Source organism: Helicoverpa zea, chromosome 11 (genome assembly GCF_022581195.2).
Source record: "Helicoverpa zea isolate HzStark_Cry1AcR chromosome 11, ilHelZeax1.1, whole genome shotgun sequence".
Lineage (NCBI taxonomy): Eukaryota > Metazoa > Arthropoda > Insecta > Lepidoptera > Noctuidae > Helicoverpa > Helicoverpa zea.
In genome coordinates this window covers 8,535,511-8,546,937 of record NC_061462.1, presented here as the reverse complement: position 1 = coordinate 8,546,937, position 11,427 = coordinate 8,535,511, and the positions used below count along the sequence as shown (strand labels likewise).

General features: G+C 35.7%; 1 protein-coding gene across 1 annotated transcript in view; it reads right to left on the bottom strand.

Annotated features, from left to right (window-relative positions):
- Positions 1-361: 361 nt before the first annotated feature.
- Positions 362-11,427, bottom strand: part of LOC124634568 (homeotic protein Sex combs reduced) — a 36,117-nt gene continuing 25,051 nt past the window's right edge. Inside the window, exon 3 of the mRNA XM_047170185.1 lies at positions 362-2,644. Within this exon, the coding sequence (XP_047026141.1) occupies positions 2,340-2,644 (305 nt within the window). The 3' untranslated portion in view covers positions 362-2,339. The remainder of the gene's footprint in view (positions 2,645-11,427) is intronic.

The window sequence follows — 11,427 nt, the reverse complement described above, 5'->3', positions numbered from 1 at the left end:
ATTTTTCGACACTCTTTTGTTGGCACGTGGTGAGTTCGCTAGCGCCCTCGCAGGTTCGGCTGTCATGTCACTGGATCGTTCATTTATCATAGCTCAATACTGGCTGATGGCTGCACGGCGTCTGACTGGCGCTCAACTTCGATACTTTCTATCGTTACGATTATATTGTGTTTTAAATGTTGAGTGTTTGTCGTCATTCGTTTTATTGTTTGATCTTATATTATTCTAATGGCCTCGTTTTGATTTGATTTGCGACTCCTAACTCTAATTGTAAAGTAAAACTTTGCCATATTTATCAAAGTATTATCAGCTGATACAGTATTTACCAAAAGTGTTGTTATACATATAATAAAACTCATTCTTATCATCATAATTTATTTTATCATCTTCACCAATTTTTCAAATTTAATACACTTTATTAATACAATACAATAATTTAAATGATCAGTAGCATACTTTACTAGAGTCCTCATTTAAACTGGAATGAACGATAAACGTTATTTTATTAGTTAATAAAGAAATAACATAACTAAATTAGGAGGAAAAATATTTTACAAAATGATAGAAGACGGAAAATAGTCAGGCCACGTCCTATTGCACAGAATTTTTACAAAAGAAACAGTGAGAGAAGTTATTTTACTTAAGAATTTGAACATTTTTAGTTTAAACTATATTACCTAATATTTACAAACAATAAATAAAGCAACAAATATACCAATCGAAGAAATTAAGCATTACAAACATACTTCTTGAAATAAAATCAAATATACGAACTCAAATCGCGCTGTTTTCACTTAAGAATTAAAATTTAACAAAATATCACAGTTGACCACGACGTTTTCTAATAAAAATGTGACAACAAAACTTGAAGCGGCGATTTATAAATCATAAGGTCAAATTATCCAAAATCATTAATTTGGACGTTGTGACAAGGTTAGGCAATGCAACATGTGAATTCTATCACATCTAGAGGTGTATAACCTTGTTAGGGCGTCCCATTAAAAAGTTTAGACACTAAAATAGTTTGAATATTAATCAATTTTTAACTAACAACTGATAATTTCACAAAACTTCAATGAAAATGAAAACAATTTCAAAACAACTGAAGAAAATTATGAAAAAGAAAAGATTTTATCACTAGCATTATTTTAAGTACATTTTACAATATACGACATTAAAAGACTTTAAAGTACGCAATAGAGCCACATGAAATTTTTAAATGGTATCTTTTGTGGAAACTTTAAAAAATCACTATTCATACCATTACTTAATATCTTTAACTATAGTACGTATTTATAATGTGATAAATACTTTGTTATTTACAAACTAAGGACAGGAACATAAAACAGTTCGGGAGACATACTGATATATATTAATTTTTTCACCGTACCTACTACGTGACAAGTTATTTACATTAATAGGAAGGAATTACCTATTCACAATCTATTACTGAGCTTTCATCAAGTTTCACAGCGCTTTTACAAGCCGTCTCTAATATTCGTTACTAGATTATGAAATGACCTAAATATAATATTTTTCTGATACATTTTGTCTTTAACAATATGTTGTTCGTACGCCTTTACTCTATCCCTGTACAATTCCGAATTTGTTTTATTCTTGTGATGACTACTTACGCTGGGAGTATCGTCTATCTTAATACTATCAAGTGTCTACGATGAAAACGTGATATACAAAGTTCCGTCCAGCATTTGACAGTTCATTGATATGTTTTTTTTGTATCATCTATCTCCACTCTGCTGAAAACATTCAATGAAATGCAAACCTGGTCAAAATTTTGCTATCACATTGTTTAACAGTAGACACCTTCTAGCCACCACAATGTACACAATATCGGTATTCAGTTGTTTATATCTTACAGTTTAACGAATAATGCAAATCGATACCGTACAGCTTATGACTAGGTAAAATTCAATTCTACTTTAAATTTTAACACCGTTGTAGTTTATGTTTACATATAACTTTTTCGTGACAAGAATGATGATTTCGTTACATGTCTTAGTACAGGTATGGGAAATTGGAATAAACTTTAAATGTTACGTTTTATATTCATATTTCTCACAATTAGCACTCTCTACTCGTCACTGCAGTTCTGTTCCACGGTATCTTGCCGCACAAACACTGTCTTCGTCACTTTCAACGTCTCAATAACAATAACAAAATTAGGCTACACTATAGAAATTTTTCGAACAGCGAATAACTGACCCAGTCTGGTTGCTGTAACATCAGAGTACTCTATGATATTACACACAACCCCGCGTGGCGGACGACTGTCTACATTAATAAATCAGTTATCCGCTGTTCGAAAAATTCCACTGATCCTATGCGGAGAGATGCGCGAACTGGCTCGGGTGAAGGTCGAACTGGTAGGGGTGGCCGTAGGGATTCATATGGTACGGCACTATGTTCATCGACGCCATCTTGTGCTCCTTCTTCCACTTCATGCGGCGGTTCTGGAACCAGATCTTGATCTGGCGCTCAGTGAGGCAGAGCGCATGCGCGATCTCGATCCGTCTCCTCCGCGTCAGGTACCGGTTGAAGTGGAACTCCTTCTCCAGCTCGAGCGTCTGGTACCGGGTGTACGATGTCCTCTGACGCTTCGTCTCCCCGTTGGCGTTCACCGTGCCTGGAAAAGTTAACACAAATGATTAGTATGACTCGACCCATGATTTAGTTCACATTAGTTGTATAAGTTTGTTAAGTATTATTCTGGTCACAAACGCGAAGCAAGTTAATATTTAGAACTGAATGTTCGTTTGAGCGCCAATGAATAGTTGGCTCGATCGACTTCGTGCCTTGCCACGCTTGCTCGATTGTGATGTACAGCTTGCGGCAACATGCTCCGCTAAGAACAAGATTTCTATTCAGAAATATAAACACTATTGTGCAATTAATTTTAGTTTATTCCCTCGAGCTGTCACATTTTTCTTAATTTATATCTTGTTTCGCGACGCACTACGACACCTTCTCTAATGATTGTTTTGGCACATGCTTGTTCCTGTTTGCGGGTACAGACCGCGGCCAACATAAACTTCTAGTAGCTACGATATACGTCGTATGAAGAGATGTGCTTTTGATGATATTACGCATGTTGGGTGCGATTAAACTGATTATTTTTTGTTATTGCAGGTATATCGGGCATGGCTGAGGAGTGTTTATTTAGAAAGCATCCGAAGTATGAAGTGCAGTTAGTAAATGAATATCAAAGGGGGAGTAGCGAGTGAGCGGTATGGCGGCGGCGCGCGAGTCATGGGTTGCATGCCGCACCTGTCACGGCATGTCGACGGCACGGCCCACCACTTGGTCCGGCTTGGACGGCCGCCAGTGTTCCTGTGATAGATACGCAGCCCGTCTCGGGTGTGTCTACCAAATTAAACTGCGCCATTTATTATATTTCTTTAAGGAGATTGGTCCACTAATGAGTAGCCACATCATTATTATTAACCTATTGAATCACGCTATTGTGATTGTGTTGTTGCCTTGTCCCAGTGAGACAATTCAAAATAAATCAGAGCAATATACAGTGAGTAATTATAAAACAATTGGTTCGGGTAATAAATTGTGTAATAGATTCAGTTCGGACGTTTAGTCTTCCCTTATTCTTTGAGTTGTCATACCCGCGTCAGTGAAGATGTTTAAGCTGGTATAAATAAATATTCGATTTCGTATGAGTTTAAAAGCGTACGAGTGAAGCTGCAGCAAAAACCGAGCCGATTGAAATGTTAGTGGCAGGCCGATGCACAAACAACAGACGTACAGCATTATTTTAACATAAATAATCCTTGTACGAAACGAATGGATACAATACGGGAGCATTTGAATTTCAATATGAATACAGGAATACATTGATGTTGATTAAACGGTCACATCAAGACTATAATTTAAATGTGTTTAAGTTCAAGTGATAAGCTATGTGTATGGAAATATTGACAGGTCCATCGTATTAAATTGCAATAAAATATTTCACTGGCAGACACAATTATCTAGGTATAGAAAAAGAGTTGCTTCTATATTCACTCCTACATCGCAAACCAAGAGTCAAATATAATTATATTTGACAAGTATATATTGTAAAAATGGAGACAAATATAGACATAAATCACCTAAAAGAAATTCAATAATTCTAATATTTTTGGGAAACCGTATATCAGGATAATAATCATTGCAGAAATTGCTAGGTTATTGAAATCCAATTTATACACTGCCATCATCACAAGTACCGAATAATAAAGGGTAGAACGCATACATATCCAAAAACTTGTCCCACATCACTATCATGCAAGATAAAACCTTCCAGTTATCCATACTTGCAGTAAAATATACGAAAACGGTAGTCGTCTTTATAACTAAACTAGATAATTCTAGGTCACAGACCATTGATATTCCGTCTACCATAGTCTAGACATATTGCATGGTCGAATTTTAAATGAATGACATCGTATTACACATGGATGAGACTTGAAAATTTGAAAACTAAAATAGGCAACGTCTGGAGACAGTATTTGATAAAACGTGATATTTAGATTTTGGCGGTTTTGTTAATTTGAGATTGCATTGGACAGTTAATTTTGTCTTGGTCATCAAAACGGTGCTGTTCGCTTTGGTGTTATTTGCAATTAATTTCAAATTGATGAGAACATCTTTTCTTTCCAAAAAATAAGACTTCAGAATCAAGATTGACTATTCCATCAATATAAATGACATCATGCATATTTTTGAATTTCTTAACATCATCTTCCAAAATCTCGCTATTCATTAAAAATCATGCATTTCCAAGATTTATTTCCCGACATCAAAAATAATCTGGACACGTAATAAAATCAGGTTTTACAAGTAAAACATTTATTGTATCAAATGTGAGGATTCTTCAATCAACGGCGTACTCTCGACTTTATAATGTGTCCGACATAAAAACGCTCTGAGATCTAAGATCAAAGCAATGACTAATGACATCTAGATGAGAACAGAGTGTGCAATAAAAATGTCACAAATATATTTTTATCTGTGGTCTACATAGGCCGTATAATTGTCGATAGTATCGTTTATGTATTCACACTGTTTTGCTATAATTAATTGGTGTACAGTTTTGTTGTATTTAATCGAAACTTGGGTGGCTTCACATTGTTCTAACTTTTTGATGGTATCTATCTTAAGTCTTAAAAAAATGATTAAATTCATCATTAACTTGCAGATAATGTTCTCGGAAAAAATAAAGCAAAAGACTCATGTCAATAGCACCATTTCTACGTAGACTTCCGAATCATCTAAAACGCACTGCAAAATTTTCATACGGATTAACTCCAATAATGTTTTCTTCGCTTTATTAATCAGCTTCTATTCAAACGTTATTTATGTTGTACAATGTTTATCTTGCTTCTACCATTGTAAATATATTGTACCTAATTAGTCTTTTTTCGTAATTTGTTACTAGATTTTATATACCTTTGTATGTTATTTCAGTTATATTAAATACGTAGGTATAGATTAGCGAAGCGTCTGTGTAGGTATCTGTCTGGCTCACAATGTAGGGATATCTTTAAAGTTCAAACGGAGCAATATATCTTCTTGTATTGCTTGTTTGCTTTATATAGAATAACTACATCCAGTACAGGTACACATTGGATTAGCAGAGATGGACTTGTTCGCCTTGAATTTAGTGTAATGCTTAAGGTTCATGCTGTTCTGAAACTATCGGAAATGATAAACTTTTTCGACCGATATATCCCAAGAATTGCTTTTCAGTAGCTGTAGCATCGATAAGTTTCTTGAGATACCATGGAAAGACGAGTATTGAGAGAAACGTACATTGTTGTTTTTGCAAGTTCCTAATTTGGACTTTAAACTTTCATGAGAATAAAACGAGACCAGCTTTTGAAGTCTAGACAAAATCGAACAATACCGTTTTAAAATGTCATCGAATAAATTCAAAGCAATTCAAAATAATTCGCGTCTGTAACATCAGCTGCAGCGGAAACCAAGTTCATTGAGCATAAAATATTATACGAAAAAAAGCGTCTGAAATCTATATTTTATCGAGGTAGACAATTAAATCAGTTGCCATGGCGTCTAGGCTGAATGAATAACATCTGCCTATTACAAACAGTCGGTGCATCGTCAAGCAGGTCATCTGACTTCACGCACACAACTAGACACATTAATCATGAATAGCGGATGAATTTTGAATGGAAACCAGACTAATATTTGCGGTTCAATCCTGGACTGAATATTTAAGGTCCTGAATATTTAAGGTTTTATGTAATTTACTCAATGATCCCAAAATACAGTGCACCTCTAAAATGACAGGAACAAATCCTTGAAAACGTTTCTCATAAGAATTTGAATTACCGGAACCTTGGCCAGATCCTTGAATGTACAAATAGACACGTGCAATAGAACTTGGAATTTCCAAAATGCGTTTTATTTTTGCGTCACCCACACAACAGTCTTTAAAACTAATACAAAAGCTACAAGTGAGCTTTATTATTAAAATGACATTCTGATAGCGACAGGAAAATTTATAACTTGGTGTCATTTTGAAGCTATAAAAAATGATTATCCGTTTATTTTAATACTTTTCAAAGCGTGACATTTTGGTGGGAATATTAATATGAGATGGTAACCGGAGCAAATTCACCTGCGTTTGGAAACAAAGCGCTCCGTCGTACGCGCATGTTTGACGTATGAGTGACGTGCGCAAGGTGGCCTCAGGCATACTCTTATACAGCCTTCCTGTTCCTACTCCTTACAAACTTACATTTGCAACTACATAAATACTTTTTACTCTTCATCTGTACTGTTATATCCTTTTTTCAAACGCATAACTCTATGGCGTAAACCATTGCAAATATGTCTTACATTATTTTGATGAATTAGTCACGTTCTAATGTCATTCATGTCAGATTTATCATTCGGTGTTGACTTACATGCATGTTAAGCGTTTTTGGCAATGAATGACGATGATATCATTTTGGTATAAAATAAAGTTGATTTAAGTTTAGTAGCTGCATGTTTTAAATTATTGTATCGCTGACTATATTTTATTTCAGGAGTATTTTAAATTACTCTTGTATTTAAAAACAGAACATGTCCTAAACCAGTGCAGGGATTATTTTATTTTTACCTTAAGCATTCTGGCTGGTAAGTAATTATTATACGTCGCCTACCTATCGAGTCTTTGCTTTTTAAAGCTACCCGCGCTTCGTGTAAGGTTTTATTTGAAGATACGACTTTTTGGCTCACTATCTCAGGCGAGGTATCGCCGCAATGTGTCAGTCTGTCCCGCGGTGCCACTTTACGAAACTTTTGATTTACTTTACCAACAAGTTTTGGGTTTTTATTTCTTAATGGCATCCCTTGGGCGTTCGATTTCTGTTGAATGACTTGTGGTGGGGATTGTTTCATCCGTTGCGAAATTGAAATTTTGTAGAGTTTATGAAAAAAATATTGTATTAAACTTAACAACATTGAATTCCGCTAAAGCTATAATTATTTATATAAATTCATGAAGTCGCCACCGGACTAAGAATCATGGTAGTGCTACCAACGAAATGAATTATAGCGATGATGTCCACACGCACGCATGTTTCAAATTATGTCATCAGCCATCCCACCAGATCGTGTTATGTTACCCAAATGTCACTGGCTCCTAGTCGGCGCTAGTTATTATTTGGCTCGTTGCCTCACGATTATTAACTTTAACATACAGAGGAAATTAGTTAATTCAGTAAAGATAATAATAGTCGAGATTTATTACAGAGAAATGTGGAATTACAAATAGAGTCGAACCAGTTGTGCGGCGCAAGCGCGGCTACGTAATCGTCGATCCATAAAAGAGAATCCGAAGATTGTCCGATTGGATCCCGAGCGGGCACGATGCGAAGCATTAAGAGTGGATTTCTCACGTTCGTGGTGAGCACTAATCACGACGTAGAAATATTAAGGACACTAATATCTTGTACACATTTACATAACACGCAATAAATCTCTATGTGCGGGCGCAGCGGCGCGTTGCGGTCGGCGCCGTTGATAAATTCTTATTGGAGCTTTTTCGTTGGACTATTTCGATACGGTGGTTGTTCTGTTTGTTCTCTTTGTTACTACCGCACAGGTAGATACTTTTAAACGAACACAACTAGATTGCAAATCCGCGTATATATCACTTTGATAAAATAGCTATGCAAATGATCACAAACTAATAACGTTTATAACCATAACTCACTTTTAACATACCTATTACTGATAAACTGTCATTCAAATCAATTTGCTTCCATTTACCTACACAACGATCATGCAAAACACAGTCGCGCTGGACTATTTATCACTTAGTAAATACTTTTATGTACGAACCTAGTACATTATTATGTGACTTTAGTTCAGATCCCTTATCTGGAAGACTAATTGCCTATCTATCTACATTTACTTAGTAGCTTAGCGGACCGAACCGGTAACACAGAGGATTATTTATAGGAAGCTAAGTATAAAACCTTGGAATGGCGAACGGTATGTATGATTTTGTTGTGATTTATCATTGAATGTCATACGAGACATTATATAGTCATAATTATAATCGTAAATAAATGTTGTTAGTTTTTTTTTTTTTCAACAGCCGTACGCTTCGGTACACTGTGCATCTTTTTTATATCCCTACCGAGTGTTTTTAGTAAGCATAGACATTTTTAGAAATTGGACTGCTTTACTGGTTATCATACTGTGAATAAGATAGTTTTAGGTTATATGTCTGTATTCTAGTGTTCATATCAACTCTCCAATTTTGAAAATTAATCGGCTCATATACTAAAATATACGTATTGGATGGTAACCGATGAGTGCATGATAATATCAGTATAATTTCCCAACACTAAACCGATAAACAATTCTCGGGAGTGCTAAGCGACTTGATTATTTATTTATTCGCGTGCAATTATCAACACACAGATATAAACTGCAAGAATCGCTAGAAGTCTAAATAGACTCAGCTGTGTAAAGAGGTACTGTGGTCCAAAGTCTAAAACATTCAATACAAATAAAATAAAATATTGAGGTCCGTTCGATCGCTTCCTTAATCGTTGGCACCACAATTACTGGAGACGCCGTGGGACCGATAATAATTTAAAAAATATCGCCCAGTAAATGATGCCATAAATTAAATTTAATAATATACGTACGCCCAACACAACGGCATCATGTGCGGAAAGCTAATTGAATATTAATTTAATAATAAATCTGGTTGGACGAGTCTTCGCCTATACCTCTCTTATTTATAACTTAACTCCGACTACGGCAATACCAATTTTAATAGATTTAAATGGTTAACGATTTATTGTTGTCACAGATATTAAAAAATGCTAATTGTTAAAAGTTTTTGTTTGAATTAGTCAAAGCCTAATGTTTGGAGCCACACCTTCGCGGCGACCATTACAAACACCTTCCGTTTCACTTAATTTATTACTTTTATCTCGAGCACAGTCGCGGTCGATGCACACAAACACACGACATCTCCGACAATAAGACAAATCGTCCGATTACGAGACACTACCTGCCCGCGGTGGGTCCGAGCCATGCAAATTTTCTAAAGCTTTTTTTTTCTCCTGAACCAATTATCATCATGCGCTTTTAAAGAAAGCAAAAGTATTAGTGCACAGTACAGCCATCAATAGACGCATTAGTAAATTAATTACTGTGACATTTTCGAAAGAAAGTCTTACACACTTTCTTTGAATGCACAATGGTTCGAAAAGTAGAAAAAATGTTACAATTTTCAATGCAAGTTGACCTTGCGAAATGCACGCCACTCGCCGTTTTGCAACATTTGGTAATTTTCGCACAGTCTCGTGATTTATGTCGTCTCAAAGACATGCTTTGTTGTAAAACCGAGTTGTTTTAAATAAGACCACTTGCGGTGTCCTTATAGCAAAACTTTAAAAGAATCGTATGGGCATTAAGCGACTAAGGAAAACATAATGTATTAAGTACCCGGTCGTTTGCATTGTATCTACAAACAAAGATGACGTCGGCTATAGAGTATAAAGACCTCGACGTTTGCGCGGATGGAAATCTGCGCTACACTGAGCCAGGAATAGATCATGATATCATAATATCTAGTAAGCAATTTGGCTATGATCCTATCAATAGCGTAGGATTCGATGTCGAGATATACAACACGATGATATAACTGCAACGATAGAAGTAACATAAAGCTACTTGAGTAGAAAAACAAGTGTGAAAATGCACAGTACATCGGCTATTAAAGAAAGGAGCAACGTTTATCAATTTCAAACATTAATCCAAGACTAGATAAAGGCCACCACACGGCTAGCGCGGTATTGTCGAAAGAAATCTCCATACAAAACATTACTCGGCTGTGTTGAGCGATTTATGCGACGGCCTGAGGCCTGCGTACCACTGTGCACTCCTTATTGTATATTATTGTAGTGACACCGACTAATTTGTTAGCCGACTGATGAGCCAACTGCGGGGAAAGAGATTGTTTATGTTGTACTATATTAACTCTAAACGTAGAGCAGATTATCCCACAGTGAGATATAAACTAGAGCTAATCTCCGGCAGTATATTATGTAAGTAGCTATGTAGAGTTTACATATTCTTTGAAGAGAGAGAATTTTATTTCAGAAAGAAATTCAATTTGCTGCAACAACTTTTACAATAATAAAATGGCGATCGATATTAAACGTTTTCATAGAAAATTATGTATTAATAACATGGTTTAATAAAGTAATAACAGTGGATCTTATCCAGTTTATGCGGGATTTTGATCTTAGTGAGTGGATTTATTTAATCCTTGTTTCTGCGTAGAACCGGCGCAGACGCTGTCGCCGAGTGACAGCGCGGTGTGCGCACGCGCGCTTCTCTTCACATCGCCGGACAGTAGGCACGAGAAGATATGTTAAACTTTACTTTATATTAAATTGGACATCGTCATTCAGAATTTAAATGTTGTAATACGTTTACCAGAATATTTAGATGTTTGTAAATATTTTGAGTTGAGACTCTGGAATATTTATAGACAACCTTTCAAGCAAACGTCCATTTCCCAAAATTGAAATAGCTGCTCAGTGTGAGAATAACAGCATGAAATTCTGTCTGGATATGCACTATAAATATTGCAACATCTTAGTCATAACTCCATAAAAATCGAATAAAATATGTTCTGTTCCATAAACAGTCGTTTAATCCTTTCCAGCACGAAATAGCTTTTAATTATTTTAATTGCAAATATAACCGTTTGTTAATTTAGTAAAATACACGTAAACGTTCGTCGTGACATGAAACGAGTGGCTCGACACGGCTCACGACATTTCAAAACAAACCGATCTTTCTTCGGAGTACAACGTCAGTACCTCGACGCGTGTTCCTCACGCCATCTTGATTCTGTTTGTACATATTTTGACT